The 17,010-nt window shown below is 31.2% G+C and overlaps 2 protein-coding genes across 3 annotated transcripts in view; one reads left to right on the top strand and one right to left on the bottom strand.

Moving 5' to 3' along the window:
* Milt (trafficking kinesin-binding protein milt) overlaps positions 1-17,010 on the bottom strand; it is a 119,411-nt gene that overhangs the window by 36,208 nt on the left and 66,193 nt on the right. The window lies entirely within an intron of this gene.
* LOC144468627 (uncharacterized) lies at positions 9,310-16,859 on the top strand. The gene is made up of 6 exons (XM_078178239.1): positions 9,310-9,980; positions 12,569-12,763; positions 13,022-13,276; positions 13,658-13,793; positions 13,915-14,025; positions 16,138-16,859. The coding sequence occupies exons 1-6, from the start codon at positions 9,792-9,794 to the stop codon at positions 16,611-16,613; spliced, it is 1,362 nt and encodes a 453-aa protein (XP_078034365.1). The 5' UTR covers positions 9,310-9,791; the 3' UTR covers positions 16,614-16,859.

Genomic DNA, 17,010 nt, shown 5'->3' with positions numbered 1-17,010 from the left:
ACGACGAAATGATCGTTAGTAATTTATACCTCTATTTTCGACGATTCGACATAAATCTCGAAGTTCCTCTTTATGTGGATCAGTACCCTAGACCTTCAGGTAAAATTCGAAGCCGTTCGATAACTATTATTAGACTGAGGATCTTTGTGCAAAATAAAAATTTTCTACCTAGTGTAAACAACGAACTGATTTAAAGTAAAAACGTGTTTTGTCTCTCAGTAAATTTCATTGCTCAAAAATAATATAACAATATTGTTAAATCTTTTACTGTCTATGCTGACTTATGTCTACCGCGATTTGGTTATGACATGCCTAAACCCTCTACAGTTCGATTTTGTCATACACATGGATCCAAAATATTGTAATTTTCTTAATTAGAAACGAAGATGAGAATTCAGGAATGATAGAGAAAGTATGAAGTGTAATTTGAAAATTGCGATGCACAATCTCCTTGATTACGTATTACTCCTTTTTACTGTAACATGACTAAAAATAAAATAAAATAAAAAGAACATTGGCAAATCGATATGTGACTTCAGAGTTGCATCGACTTACAGAGCGGTGTTCTCCCACGTGTGTACCCTACCGAGTGGCAACATTGAATATTTTCAGGGACAATTCGAAAATAATTATCGGTAGTAAGTGACTGATGTTGTAGTACTAACAGTCTGAGAATGAGATCGCAACATTATAATCGATCCATCGAGATCGAATAGTGAATGTGAACTAGTTCGTGTACACTGTGCAAAACGACGAGTCAATTAACCCTCGGATAGCGGGTAGTCATGTAACCGAACGCACGGCGGATACAGGGCCACGAATGACCCAGAAGCGAAGTTATTTGAGTATGTATGACAAATCTCATTTTGTATTACACCGGGTGATGCATTGTGTAAACTATATGACATTAAAATAATATATATTTTTTTACTGTGTTGAAATGAAACGCATAAGTACTGTGTCATTGATCAAAAACATATATGTACCGTGCATTGATATAAAACACACATTTACAGTTCATTGATATAAACCACATACTTGTATGTATACGAACAAATAGCTTCCATTCATTTCGGAGAAGTTGCTACATAATTTATACAGACAGATCGGATCAGCGGTGACTCTACATCCGCTGTCGGAAGGGTCAAAACGCTGTTTAATAGTCAACATAAAAGGAACAATGGCATGGCTCTGTGACGGAACAGAAACGTAATACCCAATTTCAACTAGTTTTGTAAGAAAAACTTCTTCCATTTTTAAAAATATGGATGATTTTTATATCGTATCAAAATTCGTTTTACTGTAGATTCTCCCTAAAAATATCGTACCAATGACTATAGTGATTTCAGAGAACATGTTACTCGTAAATTGTATACGACTCGTTATGTTTGAGATTCTAATGTATGCATAATACTTGTTCGACAATACGTAAAAAGCGATATTTCGTGATGAGTCAGTTTGGAACCACTGCCCAGCTTGCATGTCGGTGAAATCGCTCGTCTTTCGAAGGTTAGCGAAGTCTTCCCAGGTGTCGTATGCTGTAATAAATTTCTTACGCCTGAACCAGTTTCCATCTCCAAGAGATCTCTCCTCAGATCAGTAGACTGCGGATTTGATGCGTTTATGATAATATGGTATAGCAGACTCCCGTATAAGTCGTGTTCTCCTACAACACGAATTCCTAACACGCCAACAGTTTCAACTCTCTATACCCGAACATTTTTATACGGGTACAATGACGTTGATGTAACTCGAAACTAAGAAATATCAATCTTTGCATATATATTAACAACGATTTAACTGATTTGAAGAGCTTAAATCTTGTCTGTTGTGTGAAGTAAAGGTTAAAGATTATGATGTATAATACTTTCGATTATGAAGGAACAGAGCAAGATATTTTTGCAAATTATGGGTAAAAGACATGATAAATAGGTATGTGACTTTAAAGTTACATCTAGTTACAGATGGTTAAAATATGTAAAAATGCTGGACAGCTAATTAAAGACGTCAGAGCGTGACTTCGTACGATTCAGACAATGATTAACGGTCAACGCTGGAAACGTGTTTCTACGGTTTCGCTCAATTAATTATCACTATTGGGTGAGTTCGCACGGTTTTAATTTCGATTTAAATTTCCCACATAACAATTGCCTAACAGTTATGTCTCATAAGTCATTCGATAGCTTTAGTTTTCTTCCGTTCTGCGATTGTTTACTTATTCGTTCCGCGTGAGTAATAAAGTGATTCATCTTTTGAAAATTATGGTGTGTCGAGTTAATAAGAATGTGCATCTTCTACATGTTTTTTTTCTGTACGATTAAATACGTAACAAAGTGATTAAATCTTTTTTAAACTTTCATGACATATTCATTTCTCTAGACAGAAAAATCAGTACGAAAATTGTCACATAAGAACTGCATTGACACAAATATTGTTTGATACATCAAACCTGTATTTTGAGACTTACATATTTCCTACGTATATATTTTAAATTTCATAAACTATAGGAATTTATACGAAAATTGTTAAATAAAAATTGCACCGTGACAAATCTGAGAAGGCAGTGGCAATCATTTTGTTACATGTGAGTACGCTTCAAACTATTAAAATTCTATATCATTAATAAGATTATTTCATAATAATCATAATTGTTTCCCCAAACAAGTTCTTTAAAAAGAAGATATAATAATTTGACTGTGAATTTTATGCATTTATAGTAAGAATTGGTGGGTGAAACCGAAAACCATGATAAATTTAAGAAAGATGAAACATAATTTGCTGAGATTTCAGAGTTAATGCTTACGCTAATCTATGATATCTTCCTAATTTTATTAAGATTCGCAAAACGTAAACATACTGAAAAAGTAATTGATGTTGTACAGCTTAACTTTTAAATTTTAATTTATTTAAATAAAATACTTGAATTGTGTGGATTTTTTTATTCATACGTGGTAAAGTCCTGATGAAAGAAATTAAATTATTCTCGGCTTCTGTGTGTCGCAATTAATGAAGAAAATTTATATTTTGCGTAAAGATCCCTGGACTACTATTAATCAAAAATAATATTCAACTGATGGATAAAATGCATTGTAATTTTTGGGGCGAAATATCGGAGATCTATAAAACAATTGATCTGATTGTTTGAAATTGACGATAGTTACTAAATGTAATGATAATATTGTCCAACAACGAATTTGCGTTTCAGCATGTCAAATTTTATAAGAATCATTTACCATTTATCGGAACGCAAACAGGAAACATTCAAATTTATTGTACAATGTAATCAGAGACATGTGATACGGGAAAAGTTAATTGTCAATTGTCTTCAATGGACAGAAACATGGAAATTGGAAGTGGAAGCTTCTGACTCAACCCAATTAATACAAATGAGAGTGGGGGTGTACTAATCGCTATATTCTCTGGGAAATTTCCAAAACCGCATCGTAGAATGCTACAACCCAAATAAAGATTGTACATAATTATTATATACACAATTATTAAATATAATAATTATATAATTATAGTTTTGTATATAAAGTTCAAAGGTATGCTCCGAACAAAAATTCGTGAGACCTTGGATTTATAGCAAATGAATTTAACTTTAAAATTTTCGATAAGGAAAGTAGAGTCGAAGCCACTATTAAAAGAATACTTTGGTGAAACCTTATGAATTCAGGCGAATATTTTGCATTCTGCGACTGTAATTGCAGCATATATGAGGCATAAGCTGCTAGATAACTAAAAATATTTGAACAAAGCGTAAATGAATAATAAAATTAAATAGAACTTTCTCGTTACAAAACCGCTGATTCAACGAATTTTAATATATCAGGAATAGAAATTCGCGGTAATAGAAAAGGAGTCGACATGTTCAACGAATTGACCTGTAGAAACTGTTTAGATCGAAGATATGAAGCGCTTGAGGCCATTTATGCTCACTAAAGAGCACATAACAGAATATTAATCTGAACAGCATTTCCGTATTCCTTGATATTATATTTTTATTAATATAATCTTAGGAAACCAGGAAAAGTTGCATAACATCGATTAAATATACCTACGAACAAAGGTGCATTTGTCGAAAAATTTACAAAGTTTCTCACAGACAATTTGAATCTACTTATTAGTTGATATCTCGTGTGAAGATCTCATGCTTCAAACCTTTTCTCAATTCACGTTGAAACCTCTGTTTCATCGAATAGTAATGAATAAAACATTGTTTCTAAATACTTAATACAACACAAATGAAAGCAACGTCACCGTATCTTTCGCAAAACGCAATATCTCAACCAATAACGTGTCCCATGAAGGTACGAGAACGAAAACAGTTTCACTCCTCGAACAAAGGCGATTCGATTGCGTTGAAAAAGGGAAAACAAGCAAAAGAACTTACAAAGCCAAAAGATGGTGAACCATATTCGCCGAACGACTGCGAAAATGTCTGCTTTGTCCCCAAATTACGAAAAAAGACACCGTCGTAGGTCAACTCGGCGTTGTCTTTTTCGCAACTCGAATTTTGAGGTTTCAGAATGCGTCTGGCGGAGTTTCGCCTTGCTTCGGCGAACGCGATTCCTCTGAGTATCATTTCGCACGAATTTATCACGAAGTGTCACCTTAGAGAATATTTTCCACTACAGAAGTACCGATCCTCCGACATAAAAATTCGCCTTTGGTCTTGGTTTACGATCGGGATTTTTTCACACGCGTGTCGATCTATTGTCTCAATAATTCGTAACGATAACGGAGGATGGAAAATTTTTAACGAAATTTTTCCCGCTAAAGCAAAACGCTTTAGTTGTTTTTGATCGCTTCTTCGGTAATCTACGATCGAAAACGCGTTTGTTTCACTTGGAAACGTGAAACTAAAAGTTCACCGCGTTCACGGAAGAATATTAAACGCAGACGATTATCCGTTTATAAACGTATGACTTTCGTGTTTGCAAAAGAAAAAAAGATGTAAGATTCGCTGTCGCAAATTTGTTGGTTTCCAAGTATGGATTTCACTTGTAATGCCGACGTACAATTGCGCGTGTCAAAAAAATATCACGTTGAAATGCGGACACAGATATCCCGAAACTTTCAAACAAGCAACTGGTTACCTTCTGAACAATTTATCGATCTCTACAAATCACTCTATCTTTTCCTTCGTGTTATCATTTAATATGTATATGCTGATAACAATTGTACAGTTAGCATCGAAACTCTGATAATTTTTTCGTCACGCTTGTCTCGTTCAAAATGATCGAGATGATATATTATTTTACATCTAATTTAGCAGAACGGTAATGCCTGAGATTTCAATTAAAACGAGTGTATATAAAAAAATAAAACATAGAGACTAATTAATATAAACAAGTACATGTAACAATATGCGCATTAAATTTATAAAGGAATTTACCGAAAGTTTTAATTAAGATAATATTATATGAGCATATTATGATACTTTATATCTCACTTTTATGCACACTTGTAAGACAAATTTATTGCTAAACTATAGAGATCATAATATACAATAAATAATAGAATGATATTGAAAACTTAGTATTTGTTCATCATTTAAATGATTCAGTATGATTTCCAATTTGTTGTTGAAAGCAATGCTATTCTAATTGTAAGAATAGTCCATACCAAGATCAACATGACAATTGTCTGATAAGATGCAACAGTTTGTTTATTGAATGTTCTGCCATCTACGTTGCATTTATACTTTTTGACAGTTAGCAACCTCTTATTTTTAATTAGTGACTCAGTCATACCATTCAATATACACAAACACAAAGTTATCTGACATAGGAAATAAAAAAAATGCAAGCAATAACAAAATATGTTTTTTGAAAATATATGAAAAGTATTGGAATTAAAAATATAGCCTGCTCAATGTTAGTTACTTTTGACAAGGTATCATAAAAAGCATAAGTAATTTCTGAACTATTTAATAAATACAAAATAATTTTTAATTAGCCCAATAATTTCAAATCCCACAAACAATAAAAGAAAATAATAATGAACTCACCGTGGCGTAGTATGTAATTTTTGGTTTCCACTAGGGAAACCACAACGATCACCAAAAGAAGACACTGTACAAATTCTGTAAGCACAAAAAAATGTTTAATAATTAAAATAAAATAATTCATAAATATTCCAAAACTAATAAAAACTAAATATTTAAAATTAGTTAAAGAAAATGAAACAATTTAGAACATACACTGTTTAAGTTATATAGACACTAAATGAAACTAATTCAAGTATAAGCCTCATTGAATGGATACAATAGATATAAATCTCATTATCTACAGAAGAATCTTTAGATCTAAATGATTAGATCTTCGATAACTGATGGAGCTACTATATCATACAACACTGGTATTGTAAAAGTAAAGGACAATTAAATTATATACATAATAAAATAATAACAATACCAACCTAATAGTGTTTTTATTGAAATAACACAATATTTCAATGTATACTTCGAAAGACTAAGATCATGTGTTCTGTGCATATAGAATAAAAGTAAAATATAGAGTAAGCAAAAACACTATATAGATATAAAACAACTAGTATACATGTGTGAAAACTAAATATATGTAATGTACCAACGATTGATATGAACTAGTTCAAATAATGATCATGCAAACATAACATACTATCTTATATTTGTGAAAAGTCAGAATACGGCATACACTGCAATGTTTTTATTGGATGAATTTTTGTACATTACATTTTGTATTTTCCTATTCATCACAACACAACTTAATACCTATCTAAATAATTCAAATATATTTTGTCATATTAAAATACTTAATGCCAATATATTCTAAGGAATTACATATTCTTTTATAAATATGAACAAAACATTGGCCACATTTGAATGAAACTAAACATAAAATTACCCTTGGAAGAAAGGTTAACCTAATAAAGGTTACAGCGACGTTTCAACCTCTAACATGCACCATTTAGACGCGAAAAACTCAATATTTTCCCATTTTAAAAAGTTTAAAAAATCATACAGTTAAATATAATGATTAGGAAATAGTTGATCATGTTCGTTATTACACGAGGAAATGAAATTGGAGGACAATGTATCGATTAAGTTGTCCGCAGTAACCTTTCGAAACGAGGTTAAAAACAATGATCATAATCTTCGCATTGATTTTTGTTTCCTAATACATTTCGTCAATGTTTGATAAGTTTTCATTTATAAAATGTTAAGAAGGGAAGAAGAAAACATGTTACAAAGCAAGGAAATTGAGTGGAAAACAAGAAGATCTGACTCACCTGACTTTCCGACATGTTCTGCTTGTGTCACATAACTGAAAATTGTCTGGAATTTGGTTGATTTATCATCAAATATTTTTCACATTTGCCACAACAGAATAATATGAAAATTTCCCTAAAGAATTATTTTCTGAAGAAATTTCGGGCGTCCATGACGGCCCGAAGCTGTCCGAAGCTGCGAAGACGAGCATATACCGGGTGATAAAATGTATTTGAATTTATAGGATGTGGAAACTAGCTATAGTTCTATTTTCACGGAAGATTTTCCTTCAGTCCTTTTTCCTTTATCAGTTGCTTCACGAGTTTAAAGTTGTACTAAAAAGATATAAAATAAACAGAAACGTTTATTACATCTGAATTTTCTTTTCAGTTAAAGATATTTATCTTGTCTAATAGAGTTTTAACTTCCCCTATTTGTTTGTATAAATAGAATGGTGATGGCTCTAGATATTGTCTATTTTATGTACTACCTGTTAAATAAGAAGTGACAGAAAATTGATATTTTGTTCAATTTTTATTATATGTTTAAAATAAAACATTTACTAAATTAATATATTTCTGTATCATTACTTACTATTTCTATACATTTGTGTTAGTAAAGATATATCATGTTTTTTTTTCATACGTACTGTAGGTACAAATAAATGACTGTTTATCAATGTTTACTTCATATCTTTGACACACTTTTCACAATTTTTCAATAATGATTCAAGAATTTTCACAAATAGCAAGTCGTTTAACATCTTTTCGATTTGAAAATTGTTGATAACGTAATGATTTCATATTTCAAATTTTTAAAAATTATTTACAATGTGGTTCCGTATCTATAATTTTTTAATATTCGAAATAAATATTTATTACTCCAACATATCCATTATTTTATTAGTAATTATTTAGTAACACTAGTATAACGTACAGATTACGTATTCTTCTGCAACAGTTACTCGAAAATTTTTATAATAATCAAGAAATTTAATACACTCTTATAAACTTCTGAAGAAATATGAAGAATGGATAATTTTATCTAATGTAATACATATGTATATTACATAAAGGATTGATAATTACAGTTATCTCGTTTTGTATGATATATTTCACTTACTACTTAATTCTTTATAATTTCAGCCTCAATGTTGTATATCTACTCAGGAGAAGAATTTATTGTTATTAAATATACGAAAATGGAAATAAATCGTTAAAACATATAATTTCGAATAATTTAAATGTATAGTTTTGGAAATGTATAAAAATTAAAAACGAAGCATACAAATTATAAGTTTAAACCTATTTTAATATTAGTTTTTTCTGTAATAATAAATGTTTATTTTAGATATGTAATGGATATGGATAGGGAAATAATTTATTGAGGACCAATAAAATCACCAAAAGTATTGATAATTTATAGCTTTTAATAGAAAGATGGTATAAAATAATTATAATGGCGTATATTTTCTGCAGTTTATATAATTTTTCAATAAATGATGTCACAAATTTAATTGCTTAGCAACGCATATAGAACAATAATATAAATGTTGTACATTATATATAATATAACATACAATATATATAATAAAAAATATTATTTCTTCCAGTGTATACGTTAATAAACATAATAATGAATTCCAACTTTTAGAAACATCTATATTTTTATGTTAGAAAATTACATATAATATCACATTACATAAGCAATATCCATTACAGATTATGTATTTTGAATACTATATTAATATTGATAATTACTATTGTATCTTACGGCTTTAAAACATTCAAAAATTTCATATTCTATGAGGTTTTTCTATATGTAGTCAATGATCGAACACATAAAGATTACGGAAAATCTCTAGATGAGGTTCTAGTAACTTGGAAGACTTACATTTTTAAAAAATTAAAAGTTCTTATTTCGTTCTTTTTTATATATGATCCTAAATATAACTGAAAATACAGTAAAATACTACCTCTATAAATTGAGCAAATTAAGAAAAATGTTGGTACACGAAAAAATGAATAAAATGAACTATGCATAGAGGATTTACTTTCTCACTTTACATTTGTTGCTGGAACGTTGGTAAGCCGTCTATCGATTCTCCCCACGCACACATCTCCTCTTCAGTCATCGATTGCACTTTTTGCACCTGCCATTTTTTTTCCAGAGTAATGGGAGCCTCATCTGAAACTACTGGCACGAGGGTGCATTAAAACAGGCTACCCTAACCTGTGAAGCCACCCTCACCCTCTTCGTCTCAATGAATCTTCCATAATTGAATATTTTTCAAAAAATCTTAAAGTGTCTCCTGGAAGGAAAAAAAACAGAGAAAGATACACATTCGAGAAGTCAAAGTGTGCGACGAGGAAAGAACAGCGGTGCCGTCAGTAAGAAGGAAAAAGCGGAACAAGGATAGAAATAGAAGAAGGTGAAAGTAAAAGAGAGACGGACAGAGGGTGGGTGGTGGGGGGTTCTCAGCTTAAGAGAGAGAGAGAGAGAGACAGAGGAGGTCGAAGGGAGTCGAGCGAGGAGAATGACGGATAGTCAGCAGCAGTTTTGCTTGCGTTGGAACAACTTTCAAGCTAACATCACCAGCCAATTCGAGGCCCTCAGAGATGACGAGGACTTCGTTGATGTCACCTTCGCTTGCGATGGTAGGCGTCTCCAGGCGCACAAGGTTGTCCTCTCCGCGTGCAGCCCTTACTTCAAGGAGTTGTTCAAGGTTAGAAAACCTTCCCCGCCTTGCTTCTCTCTTCAATGCGACTTGCTTGATATCCCCCCCTCCCCACCCCTCGCCTGTGCATTCTTACCTTCTTTGAGAATCATGCTTTGGATTTGATGCGGTGAAATTAAAGTACTTGCCCAAAATTCTCATTTATACGTGTATATGTGTATAGCTTCGTATGTGTATGCGTGACGTCTCGTGCAGTAGCTCATATATGTTTTGCATAAGATACATGTTTTTGCACATTATTTGTTTGGTAGTAATTCAAGAATGTTTTGATTGATTTTACTATTACGCATTGTTAATATATTATTTACATGTATGCCATAATTATTCTGTGAATACTAAAATGATTATGAAATGTGAAACACAAAAATATATTTACTGAGATAGTCTTCCATTCATGTGTAATATATGCTTTTGATGCGTATGAACATCTTTGCAGTATTTGTAGAATTTCTTATTCCTTTTAAACAAAATTTTAAATCTAATATCAGAAAACTTCACAAGCTTATTATGGATTTTCATAAAAGCAATCTTACGTACAAACAAATTTACAAGAACTTACATTCATTACATGCTTATCTTCTTAACAATAAATTTTGTTGGGTTCGAAATGAAAAAGACTTTGTGATTCTTTAGAAGAATTTGATTCAATTGCATCAAATACTCATAGTATGTTATATACTAAGACTGTCATGAATTTCTAGCTTAGTTTTATCGAAACATTATGTTCTTATACATTAAATTATAAATTGATAGAAGTTGATTTGTATTTTGTTTTGTTTATCATATGTTGTATTTAAAAACATATTAAATTATATAATTTTGCACAAAAAATATGAGTTTGTATATCTAAAGAGAAAGATATGCATCGCAGTATTATATATTAATCATAGTAATAGTAAAATGTTCAAATTTATTCTTTATAAAGGTTTACGAGTTATTATTACGATATATATAACATTGTGTGTATATATCTAAAAAATATAGCAACAGGCACTAAATATCAAAATATAGAGTACAAATGGTACTTACTGATGTTATTAAAAGTTATTAAAAGATAGTTATTCAAAAATTATTAATTTGGATAGTCATTATTATTTTATTCACATTCTCCTACATTTAATACTTTGAAACATATGTTTTGTAAGCTATAAATTAAGATATTGTTGAGATTTATAAAATATATAAGTAATTATTTGAAATTTTTAGTTAGTTCTATAATTTTTCTATGTATGTTAACAAGTATGATTAAAATTTTTTAATTTAAGAAGTATAAATTTTCTTTATTAATTATATAATAATAGTCGCATTAATTTACTATTATTCTTACCTATTATTCATACCCCTGGGTATCTTTGTAAGGCCGGGGAACATGATTGGATAAATAAATTTCTAGTATATAAGTACATACCAGGTTTTAAGTTATGACTTTTCTAACTAGTTAGTAATAATGACATTATTTTGGTACACTCAACATATGCATGTATATAGTTTTAGGGTTTTCCTTTTTATTAACTTTAATATAATGTTTAAGATATTTGAACAATGTTATATATAAATTATAAGCAATTTTACTCTTTTTGTACTTGAAATTGTTTTGATAATAAAAACCACATTACTTTATGTTAATTAATGCACAATTTGAGAAAGGGAGAGCACATGTATTTTATTTTTATAAACTTAGGAATTTCTGTGTAAATATTCATCTAATTGGAAGTAATAAAGTATAAGTTTTCCATTACTTCATAAGGGAGTTGTTTTGCACATCACTGCATGAGATGTCATTTTTCTGCTCTCATGATATCCACCAGATTTACTATCTCATTGTATTACTATCTTCAAGTGTATTGGCTAAGGAGTTTGTTAAGATATTTAAGTTTATGTAGTGTCTACTAAAATTTAGAATTAATAACTATCTCTTGAAGTTTTATATTATTACATATAATATACACAGATGGATTCCCTCCAATGAAACATTTTTATGTTGAATTACATGGAAACAAATTTTCTCTTACAAATATATAGAAATGAAGAATACCATTAATATAGTTATTAAAGAGAAATACGCAAAATTATGTTTAAATAAGTCAATTTTTGTAAACATTATTATTATCTGTAATCAAAACAAGTTATCATGTATGAGTTAAAACATATTGATCTGGCAGTAACAGTTTTTCTAACGAACAAGTTATACAGAATTTTATTCCTGAAAATTTGTATGAATTTTTTGCCTATAAAAAATAATTTATGTATTTATAAAAGTTAATAGTTTCTTAACTTTATTACCTCTCAAATTATACAAAATTTTGTTTGCTTCAGTATAATTAATATTTTGTTTTTATAAATTATATTAATAGTTATAGTATTCTTGAAGTAATCAGAAACATTTCACATAAATGTTAGCATTGAGCATTTAGTGTGATTTACTAGTAATATTTATTATATATACTGATTTACATATTATAATTATTGTAAAATAGTAAAATAAATTCATTATAGGTATAGATATAGGTATTATTATCAAAAAGAGTATGATTTCATTCTTATACTTATATTTCCATATGAATTCACTTTTATAGACAAATCCATGCAAGCATCCAATAATATTCATGCGAGATGTAGAGTTCGAACACCTACAGTCACTTTTGGAGTTCATGTATGCTGGGGAAGTTAACATATCTCAAGCTGAATTGCCTACATTTCTACGAACTGCTGAGTCTCTGCAAATCCGTGGCCTCACCGACTCTCAAAATATTCAGCACAACAACGAAAAGGTTTGTAGATTAGAAAAGTTATAAAGATAAATTTTCAGTTTATGATAATTCAAATTTCAATACTTTCAAGGTTTTTGTATAATACTGTTTCATAAATTGAGATGTATACACAAAGTTTATTGCAGAACTTAAATGCATTTGAATTAATGTAAAAGATAAAAGTTATGCTAGGTGGTTGAATTTATTGTTCTCATTTAAGTGTTTCTTATAAAAAATTTATTATAATATGCTAATTTTGTTTCAATTCAATAATTGTAGCATTTGAAAACAAACAACATACATACATCAAATGGCCGTGGGTTGATCTCACCAAGTTTGGAGGAGGACCGTAGTAAAACACCACCAGCCTCAAGTCCTCCACCATTGAAAAGGCTGTGCAAACGAAGTGATTCGCCTCAGATATCTAGTCCAGTACCAGCTGCAGTGGCCTGTGCTCCTGGAACGCCACGCACACGGCCATTAATTGAGCCACAAGTTCAACTCGACTGCTACAAAGATCTCGATATTGTTGAGGTTAGTTTCATAACAATTATTTTCAGATAACAACGATGTTCTAAACTGGTTAATTATGAATTACCAGTGGTTTATACGTCCTTATTTGCTGTAATGACAGTGTCCTATAATAACATAGAATTTTTCTATGTATTTTTGTACATTTTCTTTAAAGTTTACCATTCCAATCATGCTTCCAAACCAGTAAGATATTCTGTGTATAAAACATATTATTTACATAAACAGAAGTTGTTTACTAAAAAAGAACAATTAACTTATCTATTTCATAAACTATTTAAGTATATTTATCGTGTTTATAATGAAAGACTAATATACATTGGTAAATTGTAATTTGTAATTAGAGTACAAGCAAATACTGATAATAATTTTTTTGTACTCCAGCCAAAAATAGAATTACCAGAATATGGAAGCGATGACGATTGTTCTCCAAAGCAGGAGGTTAACACACTGCCAAGTCGTTTCCTTAGCCTTGATGGTGGCATGGAGGTTGTGCCATCGTATCCGCCTTCTTATCAAGGTAATTATATGTCTTCAGCCGTTTTAGGTATTCAAAGTTAATAAGGAATTCAGTTGTATAAGAAGAGCATATTATGTGTTTATTCTGAGGATAATAGTTTCTAATTAAAACATGTTTTTAGGAGGAGGAGCAGGGGGAGGAGGTGGTGGAGGTGGAGGTGGCGGATCACTGGAAGGAGGGCAACCTGGACCATCTCATGCCAGCAATATGGAGCTAAATCAAGAACAACAAGGTAAGTGCCCACCCATCCCAACCCTAATTCTTTGGTAGTTGCGAGCACCATTACAAACAGCAACAACCTAGCCGATCATGTCGGAGAGAATTTTTTGGATGCGAGTAGAAACATGGAAGGAGAAGGGGAACCTCGGTTTGAAATGGTAAGCTCGTGTAGCTCGGTAGCTCTTGCTAGGCGGTAGGAGAGAGAAAGTGAGAGAAAGAGATCGAGTGAGAAAGAGAGCGAGAGAAAGAGAGAGAGAGAGGAAGGAAAAGGAGGAAAGAGAGAGACATTTGACACTCGGAGGCGATCTTTTGATAATATTATCCAGGCGGAGTGCAGTTTGCGGCTGTATGTGTGGAGAAAGTCAGCTGCGTGTACATACTCGGGCTCTACCTGTCCATTTTGTTTGCCAGAGTTGGAGGGTATATTTCAAAATTATAGTTCAATAGTACTAGTTAGCTAATTCAGTTAAAAGTTTGCACATACGAGTTTACAAAAGTTCTTTATAGTTTAAATTATAATCAGCTCTAGTTTTAGAATAAATATAAATTTATTCTTTTTGGAAAGAAAAGAATTGAAGATTTTTGCCAGTTTATTAAATCAAATTTTCTCAAATTCGAAAGATTAGCACATTATAGAAAAAATAAAGCAAACGATATTTTTAATATTTTTTGAAAGGCAAGGAATGAATTCCCTCCGTCTGGTAAACCTGTCCGTTGCTTCCACGTTTTCCGTTCTTGTCCGTTAGATGACACGCCAATTAGTTTTTATTTGTGTAACAAAAGTTTTGATATTTTATAAACTTAATAATTAATATTCATTTTGATTATATTTATGATGCTTACAAAATTTATAAATTTTAACATTTACAAAATACTTTTTATTTTTATCTAATTGGCGTGATTTGTTCTATGTATCCATGTATATCTCACGGCAGAACACCCTACTTTGACATATATACAATGAAGCAAGAGCTTGATGCTATAATATACTTAAGCTTTTCGGTCAAGGTCTGTGTTTGATCACTGTGTTGTAATTAAAAAAAACTTAATATCATTGGCTTCACTAATTGTATTATAATTCATTATATATATTTTACAATATAAATTACACATTTAAAGAAGTAAAGTGCTCATAATTGATGGTTTCATAAAAACATTCAACATATCAAAATACCATATTTCAAAATACGTATCCACAGATTATTAGTGTTAAATATGAGTAGAAAATTTGTTGGAATTGTCGTTAATCTTTATTAGCAACTGTTAGTAATTTGTAGTCGTACTATAAAATTTAATTAGTATCATTGTCTCTGTTATCATTATCAATGATGTAATTCACAATCTGTGAGAAAATGTATTTCAAGCAGATAAGATAGGATATATATTTATTTCAAATTGATTATTAATAATGCTACAATATTGACAAATAGTAATTGAAATATTCCAGAACTAACAAATTCAAGTATCAAGCGAAAAATATTCAACACGAAAGGGTGTTATTGTCGAAGAGCAGTTATTGAAATGTTGGAGGATACTGCGCGAACTCTCACGCCTCATATACCCAATAACAACACGCTTACCATTTGTCTCCGATGTGTGTACGTTGGTGATGCGCGACATCGTAGTGCGCACGATAGGTAGCAATGGGATCAACCAATACGATTTCCCAACCTTAAAAATTTATGATATTGTAAAACTATGAAAAATTCATATAATTTTTTGATTACAATATTTTCATTTAAATTATTCTTCATATCGAAATTGTAATCTTTAGACTATCACAGTTGAATTTAAGTAATGTAAATAAAATATTTTAAATATCATAAATATTAAAGGGGAAAAGATTTAAATAAAGAAAAGTACATGATTGCCATAGAAATTAAATTTGAACAATGACAATTTAAAGAATATAATTGAAGTTTCAAAGCGATCCCATTGCTAAACTAGTTAGAGCGTACAACAATCGTGCAGCTAGGGTTTCTCAGCTGGTTGTTGCTGTCCGGTGGTGGCTGGCAAATCGGAGACCCCACCCATAAATCCACTCAACAAAACAAAAAGAAAAAAGAACAAGTTCCTTCTCCGTGCTGCCTCTACCGGGTTAGAGCAAGTTGTGTGTGTGTTGCAGCTGACCTACGCAAACTGCACTCGCTGGACCCACGCCCCTGTCCTGTCTGCAACCGCATGTACAGTAACTTGTCGAACCTGCGTCAGCACATGCGCCTCATCCACAACCCCCAGAGTGTCACATGCCCCCTTTGTAAGAAGCAATTCAAGACCGAGCTCTACCTGAAACGCCACCTGGTCAGCTTCCACGACCTAGGCATCACAGAGAGACACCGTCAAGAAGAACTCTACCAACAACAGCAGCCAAAGGCGCAACAGCAAACTGGATCGCAAACACATCTGCAAATTCAGGCGCAGCAAACAGACAATATCAAACCCCTTGTGCCCAGAGTTTCTACAGAAGAGGGTACAACCGCAGTGACTCTGGAAAATAAATCAAGAGCATTTCAAGATGGTGCTTATGAGGTCAATCAGACCAGTGTTGAATCAAAGCACTTTCAGAGCAACATGATGCAATTCGATGCAGCATACCACTAATGCGCCTTAGTTTTTTTGGCCCATTTGTGATAGTTTTTTGGTTGAGTAGAATTAATGCCAGTTATTTCTGGCAATCATAAACTCTTAAGGGAGTCGAGCGTGATCTTTCCAAGAAAGACCAAGGTGCGGCAGAGAGATTAAGAGATTGTGCTGTAGTGGAAAATGGAATTTAACCAAATTTGTTATGTATGAACAGTAACATATCATTAATGTTGCATAAACATATTTTTTTAATCTGTTTTTTAAGAGCACATTAATCGAAAAAATACTTTTCCATTTTTATTTTAATAAAAACTTTTTATTAATAATTTTAATAATAATAGTTATGTATGTAAAGTGATGTTTATGATTGAAATATTATACATTTCAATTTCATCTTCTTTTTATATCTCTTTAG

Source organism: Augochlora pura, chromosome 4, assembly GCF_028453695.1.
Source record: "Augochlora pura isolate Apur16 chromosome 4, APUR_v2.2.1, whole genome shotgun sequence".
Classification (NCBI taxonomy): domain Eukaryota; kingdom Metazoa; phylum Arthropoda; class Insecta; order Hymenoptera; family Halictidae; genus Augochlora; species Augochlora pura.
This window is presented reverse-complemented; position numbering and strand designations above follow the sequence as displayed.